We start from the raw sequence: 14,127 nt of genomic DNA on the forward strand, positions 1-14,127 counted from the left end.
AACCTCGCGTTACAGTTCTTCATAATATGTTATTTTCTATCTTATTATTCGTGAATCCGATTTTAGAGTTTGTTTGTGCGAATGCCCGATGCGGTTGGTCATAGCAGGCATGTGTAATAACCCATACTGAAATGCGAATCCGCGTGCGAGCGCAACGCTGAAACAACGAACTCGAGTTCACTGGCTCCCGCTTTCCCTCCTTCGCTCCTTCCCGCTTTATTCCAAGAATAGAACTAACCATTAAAGCTCTCCTTCGCTTCACTGCTAAAATATCGCTAATGAGTAAGACTCGTTGACTCATGAAAACGCTCTTTTTCCCCGACGATGCCTAAAAGACACTTTTTTATTTGTAGGTCAACCTTGAAGACGCGATGGACAATTTCTTCAACGTCCTTTATCAGAAGATGTTCACGGTGATGAACAGCCAATATCAATTCGACGACAAGTATCTCGAGTGCGTTGGAGACCACATGAAGGAGATGAGCCCTTTCGGCGACGTTCCTCAAAAATTGAGTGTCCAGATAAAGCGATCGTTCGTTGCAACCAGGGCGTTCAGCCAGTCCTTGAACGTCGCTGCTGACGTTCTGAAGAACATGCAGACTGTGAGTTTAGTGGTGTTTGTTATTGTTTTTGTCTTTTGTAGAAAGTATTATTGACAGGATAATAAGAGTCCTTCTTTTGATGCGATAAGCCGAGAGGCCCCTCTTATTTCTTAAATCAGCACACACGCTCCATCATCGTCTCATGTGATTTAACCCGTGCGTAATCCGTCTATTGATGTAATCATTCCCTGCAGCTTAGATCATCTCCCGAATGCGCCGCGGCTTTAACCAGAATGACGGCGTGCCCATCATGCAGTGGCATTCCTGGTAATGTCTTGGCCTGCACGAATATGTGCAGCAACGTAATGAAGGGCTGTCTCGCTCAACATGCTGCGCTTGATGTCGACTGGAATCATTTTGTCGGTCAGTACGTTCATCCTCGTGTTTCAAAGAAACTTGAGAATTTATAAACATTGGTCAACACGCCTCGATCATCAGAATTCAATCACTCCTACACCGTGTCGCGTCACCGTAGTTGGTAGCTTGTGCTGGCGTAATCCAATTGTTCTAATTGATGTCCATGTACGCAAGCTTACTTCGTCCCACTCGTAATTAACATGACGCTATTATCCGGTCGACGATCTTAACAAGATAATTACTCAACCGCCGATGTACTTGGAACCCCTTCTCCGTATACGTTTAGTTTAATAAACCATGGTCTGATTCGTCGTCGACGTTAACTCAACGTCGACTCTACCTCTTGCAATAAGTCGGGCATAAACTGCGAAAATCGAAAACTTTGCTTCCTTACTCCAAACAGAGGCAGTCGACAAGGTCGCGGAGCGTCTTCTGGGTCCGTTCAACATCGAGGTGGTGGTCGAACCGATAGACATAAAGATATCGGAGGCAATCATGAACTTCCAAGAGAGTGGAGCTGACGTGTCACAGAGAGTTTTCTCTGGCTGTGGTAAACCGATATTGGGGAAAAGACGGAGGCGGGACAGCAGGGAACTCCAGCTCGAGTCGCTGAATTTCAATCAGGCTTCATCGGCCGAGGATAGAGCTCCTACCGCCGCCATGATGGACAAACTCGTAAAGGAGATCAGGCAGAGGATCAGAGATTCAAGACAATTCTGGACCTTACTTCCCTACCAATTATGCAACAACGGCCTCGTCGTTCCTCCTAGCAATACCAAAGAGTGCTGGAACGGGACTCACATTGACCAGTAAGTGTCTATCGCTCAAGGGGTTCACCGTTCGAGGACCCCTCGCATAAAGTCGAAGACCTTAATTGAATTCAAATGACGCCTCCCATATTCAAGAGTTTATGAAACCAAAAGACTGGAATTGAATTCAATGCCACGCTCCGCAAGTTGTACCTCTGACTCTCTTCCTTTCGTTTAGGTACATATATCCAGTATCTTCGAGCGGTGAGATTCAGACTCTGAATCCCGAGGTCCAAGCCTCGGGACCAAAGGCAACGGTTGTCAAGGAGCAGTTGTACGCTCTTTCGATGATCAGTAACAGGTTGAGGTTGGCCTTCAACGGTCAAGACGTCGATTGGATCGACACAGGTATGTCGGACGATGAGAAATCGAGATGTTAATTCTGATCAAATTACGCGGCGCAATTCTTTTAAGCGAGACTTTGTAAAATGATTTCAGAGGAGACTGGATACGGATCCGGAAGTGGTTCGGGAGACGGCGGTGACGACGATGATGGTCGCATCGACGACGACTTCGAGGATGAGAACATCGAGGGTGGCGACGTTGAGGGGAGAATTCTGGTGGAGGGATCAGGTTACGAGACGTCAACAAATTCGAGGGACAATCAAGACGCCTACAACAACAACAACAACAACAACAACAACAACAAGCAACAGACTACGACGACGATTCTTGGCAAAGACGAAAGTCCGGTTGTTCCTCCGAAGATCGACACTTCCGTTACGACAAAGAGCAAACCCGGTGCCAATAACAAGACTTTGTCAGTAGCTGGTAGCGGCAATGGTGTGTATAGACCAAAAATGTCACTCACCAGAGCACTGACTACGTACCTTTTCCCGATAGCCGTAATGTGGTTCGGCGGTTGTTTAACCGAGTGGCTGTGATCCGCCAGTTAATAATTAATATTATTTTAAACCTATTGGTTATAGGGTAAACATTATATTATTGCATTAATAACGCAATATTGTAAATATATTATATTATATTGTGACGATAATATCATTATTATTATTATCATTATTATTGTTAATGATACTATGTTTTGTTATCACTCTCATCAAATTCTTCAATTGCGACGATGATGATGATAACGATGAAGATGATCATAATAATGATGATAATAACAATGATAGGAATCCCCCCGATCTGAGAGAAGATTGAAAATTGAAGGCGAAGAAGATAAGTGAGCAATTTTTTTCTACATCCTTTTCTTAACGTTTTTCTATATATTCAGTTTATGACGGTAACCTTTCTCGTCAAAGGCTAATAATAATGATTATGATGATAATAGTATCAACAATAACAAGGGTAATAATTTATAATAATAATATTGATATCACACGTGAGATTGTTAAAGCAGCTTTGAAAAAGATGCTTTTTGAGAAAAGATTTAATCCGAAAATAAAAGTGATGATAATACTAATAATAACATTAATAATAATAATTATCTAGGTCGGGAAAAATTGCTTAACCCGTGAAATTGAAAAGAAATCACGTCTACGACGGTATCAAAGAAAGTAAAACTGAAAAAAAAAAGGATCTGAGAATGAAAGAAAGCGAAATAACCAGATATACGTAATTCTAGTATAAAATAAAAGATGAAATAAAAATATAAACAAATAAATAGCGGTGCATAAACAATAAGCGTGAGAAACAAAAGTATACGAATGTGAGTAAGTTGTTCTTTTTTAAATATATATATATTATATATATATATATTTATATATATATATATATATATATATATATATATATATATATATATATATATATATATATATATATGTACCTATGTGGGTGTTTATTGAATAACAGCGTAAAGATTAATACTATAAGGAGAATTGAAGGAGAAAAAACGAAAAGAGAAGTTATTTTGAAACTAGATTCTACAGAGTGTGATCAAGATCCAGACAATCATGAATGACTTGAAACCCGAAGACTGATTTCTCTTCGATTTTTTAAAGTTTTCCTTACAGTTTTTCTGGTTTTTTTCATTTATTTGTGCGCGCTTCAGAATATCAATGAAAGAATAAAAAATACTGTAATAAACTACTATGATCAGAGAGAATATTCAACGAAGACAAAATTAACGGAAAATAGACCAAATATTAGAAAAGTGCGCCAAAGTTGACTGTTTTTAAAATAATTATATCCACAGATGTGGTTTTTCAATTTTTACGATGATTACTGCTTCCTCATGCTATCAAATTCACTTCTCAGGTTGCCGAGAATTTTTTTGATCATCCCTTTATTTACATACAACTGAGGGAATTTGTTGAACTATTATTATTATTATCATTATCATCATCATTATTGTTATTATTATTATTATTATTCGTAATATTATTACGAATATGTGGTGTAACTAAGTACTTTGTTTAATTTTTATTTTATGTAAAATTGTTTGAATAACAATTATTATTATAAATGAAATTTAATATAATCTAATATAATGTAATTAATTGATTGACTCTGATTAATATTTCAAGATTTGAATATTATTAGATACAAGTATGTACGTAGATGCATACATAGGTATACTGTGTACAATGTAAGTGAAGAAAGAACAAGAGAGAAATAGAAAGAGAGAGAAAGAGAGAGAGAGAGTGTGTGTAGAATCGGTGTAGATAGAAAGTTAATGACAATGAATGACAGAAAAAACGAAAGGGAACAAGAAAGAAAAATCGTGAATCCTGTAATTCAATCTACGTTTTGTAATATAGAAATTCGGAATAGAAAATCTGAGAGAAAAAGAAAAAGGTAATCGATTCGACGTCGGCTTGGATGACAAACGTACATACATGCCATACTTACGTATAAAATATGACTATTATTATGTTTATTATGATTATCTTATGTACATAATGAAAGATCCATGATAGGAAGAAATTAATTTAAAAACAAATACAAAATAAAAATTGAAACGACGCGATAAAAATGTGGAATAAATATATGTGAGTATTGGAATATCCAAAAAACAATGATGACGCGAATATATAAACAATAACGGAGAAAAAAATGTACGCAATGATGAAATATGCATGTGTGTACAAATAATAGTGATACGTATTATGTACACGGCGCGGAAAATTGACGTGATTATCTAATGTTGATTTTTTCTGATTAGTACGCGAATAATTTACGAAAAAATTGAACGCACGTATATAAATTTAAATTATTACCTATTATTATTATTATTATTATTATTATTATACAGGGTAACTCAAGTGAAACGAATTTCTTTTCTTTCTTTTTTCAAATATCATACACGGCACGTAATTTAAACTTAATTCAAAATCCTTCACTTTGGTTATAATCACAATTACGCTGCTACATTTTATTCATTATCATTTACATGACAGCAATTTCTTTATCCCATCTCTTTATCCGTTCCACTCGAGTGAATATATATACTGCGTTATATGATATTTATAATGTGGCAATACTCTGCCATCTATTAACCTGACCTACTGCCAATATTAACCTATCTGAAAAAAGAGAAGAGAGAGAACCCCACCCACATCCCACCCGAATCCCTGCCCGTCAATTCAATAATGTATTATATATAATTATTATTGCGAACAAATAATGAATACATAAATAAAAAATAAGAATAAAATATAATGAAGGAAAACATATATATATATATATATATATATATGTACATACATACATATATATATATATATATAATTATTAAAATTATGTATACAATTGTATGTACATTGTACTTATAGTATATTTTATATGATAACAATAATCCTAATTTGTAATTTTATTTCCAATTTCTTATGTCTAATCTTTGAGTAAGTAATAATGAACAATTATGATTGATTACAGAGAGGGGATATGAGTTCTGAATTGAAAGAGTTATATGTAGACAGAAGCACTCGTACACGTACATCATATTTATGGCTGTGTGAAAGAATTGCAGTCATGTACCGTTGCTTCATTTTAACTCTTTTTTATTTCTTCCCATACGGTTTGATGACAGTAGTAATAATAATAATAATAATAATAATAGTGTTAATAATACTAATAATATTCACACTAATGACAGCAATAATACATCAGAATTGTGTTTTTTGTGAGAAATGTGTATAGCCTATACGATGTTTTGGGATTTATTGCAGCAAAACACATGGTAGTAAGGTAAGTGTGCCAGTTATTGACCCTGTCTCAACAATTGACCTTCTTTGGTTGTATCTGTTTAATCCTTAGTTCTAAAATTAACAAAAAATAAATTTTCAGTGTCTAACCCTGTAGCAATTGGTTTTAGTTATCCAGAAATTCACAATTTGTGCCGTCAATTTATAATTTTGGAGAATAAAAGTATCAATAATTTGGTCGAACCATGTCAGTAACTGGTACACTTATTTTATTGTTAAAAAAGCAATTCCAACAGCGTCGTGTTGAACAATACTGCGTTTTTCGTACGATTCACTCTCTGTCAACCTAATTACTTAACAGAATAAATGCCTCACAGCTTCCATTGCACTGACAATAAGCTTCTTCTACCGTAATATTTCTATAATATCACCAGCTGACACGATCAGCTGTTCAATCGGTGTGGTGCCACATTATCCTGTAAATTCCAATACGCCATCAACCGGGAAAAAATATCCTACGATTAACCGTGTCACATTTAATGATGTCAAAACGATCGAAACTATATCGGCTGCGTGACTGATCTGTTGTCATTATTATTCCTAATATGCTATCCAAAAATCTAGTACTTCGCATATACATCACATATGCAGCAGATTGCAGCATATTTTTGCCTGTGTTCAAATGATTTGATATATATAATGTAGGAGATTATCTTCTAAATTAATTTGAAATTCATCCTTTTCATAATGCAACGGATCTGCCAAAACATCGAAACTACGAACACCCATTTACGACATTTTGATGCCGAATTCCAAATTCAAGCCGCACGGTTAGTTATATCTGATAAAAATATTATCTCAATTCGTAAGTTCAATTTAAGACCAATCGAGCAACACACATCCGATTTCAATCTTTTCTTTGAATCAGACACGTAGACGTCAATTGTTTATCATTTTGGTAATTACATCTAGAAATCGATAATTCGTGTATTGACGAATCCAACACAAATAAACGAAGATTAGACAAGCTCAAAGATAATAGAAAAACAGGAATTCCAAGTCGTATGTCGAAACGTGATCGAAACAGCCTGTAAGGCTCCCCTTCTCTGAAATCACGCATGCGCAATAGTCAAATCTTGGGCATTCCAGAATTTATAAACGGACGAGCACGAGCAGAACTCGTCACTTGTCACGTGAGTCTGAACGAGTCGAAATAGATATCACAACTTTCTTTGTACGGGTTTGAGACGCTTCATCCGTAAACATGAAATTGTCTTATAATTAAAATTTATGTGACGGAACATAGAAGTTTCTTTTGATATAATTTTCTTCTCATTTATCAACCTCGCAGTTAGCCTTTTATTTTCTATTAATTTTCTTGCCTTGCTCTTTCTCTACAAAGTAAGTAAAATCTGCCTTACAATCAATTAAACCAACCTTCTGTTTATTTGATCTACCCCAGCCTCAATCTCGTTCGGTACAATAGAAGACGGAATAATCTTCAAAATAAACCCAAGCCATTAAAACCCTACCCAACAATGAACTCTGCAGCGTAGTTGTTCGCAACGAAGATTTCCTCCCGGGATATTTCAGCAGTTCATTGTACACATCTGGACATTAATTCAGACGGATTGTTTTTCGTCCTAGTCGGTTAAGTTGGTAACGCATATTCAACCTGCAGCGCCACTGTCGTGCGGCCGTTACGGGCTGAATCTGCGTTACCAACGTAATCGACTCGACCGAAAAACTAGCCGTCTCTGAATTAATTTCTGCATGTTTACATTGTGTATGAGTATCCGATCTGATTGCTTTCTCTAACAGTAAGTATTGACAACGCAGGGCAATAGTCAAAGCAACGCTCGCTTTCTAGGAAAAGGACCAGAGCTGTTTAACACTCAGTAGCCTTGAGCAGAGTCGGAATAATAGTCTATACAAAAGATAAGAAAAATCACCGATGATATATCGATGTGACGCCCAACAAAGTGGTAGTGTTGTGATATATATAATGAGCGTAGATTGTTCGGTAATTAATCAAAGGCACTGAAGAATAAATATACTACATACGTAATATTATATAGTATTATAGACACACGCAAAATACATAAACGTAATATAATGAGGAAATAATTTATTTATTGATCGTTTTACTAGTACGCGTACACTGTTACATACATGAGAAGGATTTTTTTTTTATCCAACGACAACGATGGCAAAGACAAAATAACAATAATAGTGAAATGACAGCAGCCGCAATAAATTTATAGATTTAAATTTCATAAAATCAGTCATTGCGTTTTTGCTTGAGCAACTAAAACGTTATTTCATCGCCTAAAACCAATTGAATGGATCGACGTTTTTTGTATCATTTTTTCCACGTTAGTTCTTTCCTTATTCATTCTCTTTTCGCCTTAACTCTTTACCTTTCGATAGAAAGTATACATAAACAAGGTCACGGAAAGAAATTAATAAATCGCGCTACGAATATCGTGTAAAAATCAAATGTATATTTCTTTGAATTCAGCCTGTCGCTGGTGTTTTTTTTTTTCTTTTTTAGATTCTTCACGTATAAAACAACAATCGATAAAAGTTTTCAATCGTCTAAAGACAATAACAAGGAATGATGAGTTATCCATTTACCTACAACGCGTAAAAAAACCCAAGAGACATAAATAATATCAGTGATAATACAAATAAATAATTTCTTTAACGTTTCATTTACTTTGATCGTTAATATGACTTCATTATGTATAAACGGTGAATAATTACATAAAAGGCAGTTTGTTTTAAATCTTCATTCAAATACACACATTATTGATAACAATAATAATATTAATAAAACTTTGCTACTTATAGTGTACGTATCGTGTATTGTATATATACACAATTATTTTTAAAAATTGAATTCTAGTACAAACAAAGAAGAACTTGCGCCAACCAGCGGCCCATCGATCGACTATATTTTCTTCACCCGTCACTAAAACGGTACGACGTATTATATGGCTTGATATCGGTAACTTTCATTGAGGGTTTCTGATTGAAAACCCCATCACGGAATTCGTTAAGCAGAACGCGACAATTCAACTCCTGTTTTCGTTGTTTTTTGTATTAGGTAGTGGGAGAAAGTTTACAAAAACCATAATTCGTGTAACCATAAATCGATCAAGTTTGAATTTCTGAGATCTTGATTGATTTGTGAGTTATTTTTAATGGGTTTCTTTTTTTTTCATTACTTTGTTTGGTGATTTTTTCTTTAAAATGAACATTTTAAAAATAAAGATTTTTCGCTAACTAAACACGACATAAATTTTACAGTGATGCATATTAAGTGTAACTTTTTTGTCTTATTTTCACATCACTATTGACACTATGTACACAGTAAATGCCACAGATGTTGGAGATTGAAAAAAAAAAGATTTAACAAAAATTGCGAGACCAAAAATAACACCGTGAGAAATTGACTAATAACGAAACAATGATATCATTCCATCGAGCATTTGCGTTATTCTTCTCGTGATTTTTTTTTTTTTTGGTTGTTTGTCTAAACACCTCGAAAATAGGTTTTAATAAAATAATCCGACGAGCAACGGATTCAAACGAATATGATTTTCTTCAAAAAATCATAAGCGGCGTTTATTACACCCCAGCTGATGAACGACCTCATGTAATTGAGATGAACCCCCTTGTAGAAATGAGCGATGCTCTTGTCTCTCGATACGTAAATCTCCTTAACAACGCCCCAGAATTTCTCAAAATCACCGCCGACCTTGGTTTGCATGTGAATCTTGATGACGTTCATCGGGTAAAAAACTGTGCTGGTTAGGCCGCCGATAAGCGCGCCGCACACAAAATTGGTGAACAGAGTGTCCCTGCCAGCCATTAGGGTTTTCGAGTGATCCCTCAGGCTGAAGAACATCAGATTCGACAGACCGTTCCTGACCAGAATCGGGAACAAGCCTCGATAGCATTCCGGGATCCCGTGGTGTCTGAGAAGGTGCCTGAAGGCGTGCGAGGTGTTCCTGAACTTTTCGTGGTAGCGCCAGTCCTGAAGCAGCGTCTGAACCCGCTCAAGTGGCATCAGGATCGCCTCGGCGGTTCCCGCGATGTTCGCCGCGAGGAACTTCGAAAGGCCCGCGTTCTTTGTCAGCAGGTATATCCGCTTCCGGCTCCCTTCGTACACCCCGAACATTATGCTTAGCGAGAGCGTCTTCTGACATAACGGCGGCAGGATACCTCGGTATAAAAGGCGGACTCCTTCCTCGGATAACTGCTTGGCCGCCGCTCCTGCTGGCACACCTTCCAAAATCTACAGAGAGCGATTTTCAAACGATTTATTCCTTGTTCCACATGTTTCATGCACAATTTCCTGCAACTATCAAGGAATATACCAAAGGTTTACCCCAACGATTTTCTTCATGGTGTTTTTCACGTTTCACAAAAACGTAACACATCTTTTTATTACGTACTAGTTTGGCCGTTTAGGGGATGAAAACAATCCTCAAAGTTTATTCCCAATTATCTAATTTCTCTATACACATAAATTTTTCCTCTAAAATCAATTGGACCAATTCTCTTCCCTCTGGGATTTCTTCCCATCTTTTTGGGGAGAGATACTTAATACGTGGGTAAATTAAAAAATAAAAAAAAAACCCGTTCAATATTGTTTCATGTATGTACGGCGACATATCACAGAATGAAGAAAATCGTTGAAGTTTATCTCGGGTACTTTCCTTGTGATAAAACTTTACCCTGAAATTCGAGATTAGATGATAATTGCGCGCGTGCAAAAATACGTTATTATTGGGTTGGAAAAAAAAGCACATATTATTGCACTCATATTATACATGTTAGGAACAAAGAATAAATGAATATTTTGTTAAGAAATAATTTATTTGTATGCAGATGCAGAGAGCTTATCTATCAACAGAATGATTCATTCAATACCGTCACATCTCTCTGAAATTGTTACTCATTGTTATTTTTTACTGATCTATGAGGATGATGAGAATTTATAATATTAATTAATTTCATGTAGATCAACTCCTGCTGCACCTGTGAAAACCTGCCACGAATTGTGTGAATATATATGAGTTAAATTTGTGTGAATCAAAAAATTTGTCCAACAAATCCGTCTGTATCTTCACCTGACGAAATATTATCTTGTTAATAGGATAAGTGACTGTGACATTGATCACCGCCGCTCCCCAACCACAGGCAAACTCCCTGGCATCGTGGGACGTTATTTTCATTATCGACGAGAGTGGTATTTTTTCCTGGGCCGTGGCATTGACGTCTTTCTCCGAATCTTTGGATGCCCCAGGCGAGGAAGAATTTGAGATAGCTGCTACGGATGGAAATATTAGAAATTCGAAATTTCCCTGCAGACTCATTGTACCTAAAGTAATGAAAATAAGTAACCGTTATTGAAAAATAACAACCAGAAAATTCAATCGATTGTCTCAGATTTCATACCTGTGATTGATGCTTCGTATCAAACTAAGAATATAAATAAACGGACGGACAGATAAAAAAGAGTAACAGATATATCTGTGTAGACCTTTGAAGTTGTTGGAAGATTGAAAATAAGTGAGGGATAAAGGTGTTGCATAACCTATCCTAACCTTGAAAGCTAGCAGGTTTGAAGGTTGAGGCGATACATTTCTTTATGTAATATGGCACGCATTCACAGTTCGCACGTTATTACGATGTTTGTATGATACGTAGGTTAGAAAACTATTGCGATTCGTCTTCTGGTTGTACTTCTCATTCAGCCCATTGCTCGAGATGTCAGTTTGTTCACTTGAACACGCAGACACGACGATGACTTTGATCCCTCGATATTGAGATCCACATTTACGAACGTATTGCACATTTTACGTATTTACTAAGAAAATTTGAGCGCTTTTACCACCGATTCATTCGTATAGAGATTGACAGAGCGGAAGAGAAACCTCTTTCACTAATCATCGCACTTGTTCTCATCTTTACAGTCTGCAGAAATTTCCAGCTGATAGCAGCTGTAATTCTAGCTCCACCTGCTAAATAAAATAGTAGAGTTTGATACCCGTAGCGCGATCTCTTGGAATACGTAGCAACTAAATGAAATTCACGATCTACGCCTATCAGTATATAGCCTACAATGCATGCGTTAAAAATCGCGTTTTTTTTTTTGTTCAATTTAATTAATGGACATTACGCTGCAATTGCAGTTTGAGAGCTTTATTATTTATAATTTTAACAACATTTTAGAATTTTTTCATTGAAATTAATAATAAATTTGCGGCATGGCGGATGTAAGTAGCGAACGACTTCGAACTCGAGGGTTTTTGCGGTGGCGCATCTCCTGACATCATTGTCCAACTTGTAACAGAGTGAAAATTATTTGAGTACATAAGAATAACTTTTCGAGTTCAAGCTCACAGCCCCAATGTATAAAAAAATGTTGTTTTTTTTTTGAATTTTTTAAACAAATTTTTCGATTGAAATTTCAAAATCTAGCCACAAGATCGAATCCATAAACAAGTCTTGAATATTGTGTCTAAAGTTCAAGTTAATCCGATAAAAATTAACCGAGAACCTGCGCCAACGGATTGAAAACGTAGTTGTTCGCTACTTATATATGCCATGTCGCCATTTTGTTATTAATTATAATAGTAAAATTCTAAAGTGTTCTAAAGTGTTAAAGTATCCTTCGAAAGCGTCGCGAAAGATAGTGATTTATCGTTACATTTCGTTATGGGATGCAACACATATCTATATACTTATCGTTAGAGATCAGTGGAATGCAATATGTAAGTTTATTTCATTACAATTGTCACGCCCTATCGATCTCGAGAATCATCAATAATTGATCTGTGGCTAAGTTCACATAATTCCTTCTTACCCTGTCAAAGAATGTATTTAATCAATATGATAAATCGTGGAGCGCGCAGAATCTGTGATTTTTCGATCGCTGTTAAAGTCAACACTTTTCTACCCTCGATATTCACAAGTACGTTTATATGGCTTTAATATTTTTAGACGTATCTAACGAACCATCAGAAATTCCTAACTATCAAATTGAAATATACTCCCATATTGTGACTCAAGATCGAAACCTCGGAGTTCTTCGATTCGCATACACCGATGTACCAAAACCTAATTTTGACGATTATCGGAAAACTGCATTGAAGGATCCTCATTCTTCGACCGCAGCATCCGCAGATCGTCGTCGTGGAAGTGTTGCACTCGTCACCTTTTGTCAGTAACACGCCGCATTCCTTCGGGGTTACGAAAAACTAGTCTTTCAATTAGCTTATTGAATTTCTAAAAAATAATTCAAGCTTTCGCAACTCGTGTTAGTGCCTTGCGGCTGCATATTTTGCAGAGTTTTCTATTTGCTTGATATGATTCGACAAACGTATAGAATCCAAGAATAATGAAGTAAATGAGGAATTGTGCTATTATTCACAGCTATGGGCATTGCTGCTCTTTACGGGGCGAAGACTGTTATCACACAAGCACTGTCATCGATGTCACCATCGGCAGACGTCCTTGCCTTGGCCCAGTTAGAAGTGAAGTTGAACGATATCATAGAGGGTAAAACTAAAGTCTTCAAATGGCGCGGAAAACCACTCTTCGTGACACATCGGTATGTAAAAAATAATTTTGCTACTCTTAAGCTGAATGTGACACTGAATCGTTCTACTTTATCGAAGCAAAAATTTTCATTCCACACATTCGAAATTAGATTTGCAAACAAACATCGTAATAGTGAGCGGGGCGCATCACCTCACGTCTTTCGCACCTTCGTTATTTCGATTCCGCCTTCTGTGACAAAAATCGCGAACCTTAAAAGCTTCTTCAACCCTGGCACGATCGGAACCCGTTCATGCACTTCATTCTTTTTAATCTTTCGATAAATGTATTGCTCTCAAGTGAAATAAAACCGCTCTAGCACCCAGGAGATTATCGACCGAGAACGTCTAACGAAAATGTCGGATCTCCGAGATCCGGAGCCTGACGATAAACGTGTGCAACGTCCGGAGTGGCTTATTGTCGTCGGAATCTGTACGCATCTTGGATGTGTCCCAATTCCGAATTCGGGCGACTTTGCCGGGGGGTATTATTGCCCTTGCCACGGATCGCACTATGATGCTTCGGCCCGAATACGCAAAGGTCCCGCTCCCACTAACATGGCGGTTCCACCTTACGCATTTATCGACAATGATAATGTCGTTGTTGGTTAAACTCAATATAAAATAAATCAATACC

At 36.6% G+C, this 14,127-nt stretch overlaps 3 protein-coding genes across 4 annotated transcripts in view; 2 read left to right on the forward strand and 1 right to left on the reverse strand.

Moving 5' to 3' along the window:
• The window catches only part of LOC124183281 (glypican-4), a 32,632-nt gene extending 29,346 nt beyond the window's left edge, over window positions 1-3,286 (forward strand). Inside the window, exons 4-8 of the mRNA XM_046571584.1 lie at window positions 354-602; window positions 797-965; window positions 1,363-1,768; window positions 1,947-2,116; window positions 2,207-3,286. Coding sequence (XP_046427540.1) covers window positions 354-602; window positions 797-965; window positions 1,363-1,768; window positions 1,947-2,116; window positions 2,207-2,652 — 1,440 coding nt within the window. The 3' untranslated portion in view covers window positions 2,653-3,286. The remainder of the gene's footprint in view (window positions 1-353; window positions 603-796; window positions 966-1,362; window positions 1,769-1,946; window positions 2,117-2,206) is intronic.
• Window positions 3,287-8,322: 5,036 nt separating this feature from the next.
• Window positions 8,323-11,902, reverse strand: LOC124182175 (mitochondrial nicotinamide adenine dinucleotide transporter SLC25A51). 2 transcript variants are annotated; one of them, XM_046569104.1, is made up of 3 exons: window positions 11,496-11,902; window positions 11,019-11,269; window positions 8,323-10,180 (listed from the first exon to the last, which is right to left on the reverse strand). In XM_046569104.1, the coding sequence occupies exons 2-3, from the start codon at window positions 11,262-11,264 to the stop codon at window positions 9,467-9,469; spliced, it is 960 nt and encodes a 319-aa protein (XP_046425060.1). In that variant the 5' UTR covers window positions 11,265-11,269; window positions 11,496-11,902; the 3' UTR covers window positions 8,323-9,466. The 2 variants fall into 2 exon arrangements, with proteins under 2 accessions (XP_046425060.1, XP_046425061.1); XM_046569105.1 differs by lacking the exon at window positions 11,496-11,902 and adding an exon at window positions 11,347-11,482.
• Window positions 11,903-12,875: 973 nt separating this feature from the next.
• On the forward strand, window positions 12,876-14,126 carry LOC124182004 (cytochrome b-c1 complex subunit Rieske, mitochondrial-like). Its single transcript, XM_046568780.1, has 3 exons — window positions 12,876-13,113; window positions 13,327-13,504; window positions 13,811-14,126. Exons 1-3 carry the CDS (start codon window positions 12,876-12,878, stop codon window positions 14,100-14,102), a joined length of 708 nt encoding a protein of 235 aa, XP_046424736.1. The 3' UTR covers window positions 14,103-14,126.
• The last annotated feature ends 1 nt before the right edge of the window (window position 14,127 follows it).

The sequence above is a fragment of the Neodiprion fabricii genome, chromosome 5 (genome assembly GCF_021155785.1).
Source record: "Neodiprion fabricii isolate iyNeoFabr1 chromosome 5, iyNeoFabr1.1, whole genome shotgun sequence".
In the NCBI taxonomy this organism is placed as follows: Eukaryota; Metazoa; Arthropoda; class Insecta; order Hymenoptera; family Diprionidae; genus Neodiprion; species Neodiprion fabricii.

Coding starts and splice junctions, on each gene's coding strand:
- LOC124182175 (XM_046569104.1), bottom strand. CDS start 11,264: ATGAGTCTGCAGGGAAATTTCGAATTTCTAATATTTCCATCCGTAGCA. Junction 10,181..11,018: donor ACAAGATAATATTTCGTCAG/GTGAAGATACAG, acceptor CGCTCTCTGTAG/ATTTTGGAAGGTGTGCCAGC.
- LOC124182004 (XM_046568780.1), top strand. CDS start 12,876: ATGGCTTTAATATTTTTAGACGTATCTAACGAACCATCAGAAATTCCT. Junction 13,114..13,326: donor TGTTGCACTCGTCACCTTTT/GTCAGTAACACG, acceptor TATTATTCACAG/CTATGGGCATTGCTGCTCTT. Junction 13,505..13,810: donor CCACTCTTCGTGACACATCG/GTATGTAAAAAA, acceptor AAACCGCTCTAG/CACCCAGGAGATTATCGACC.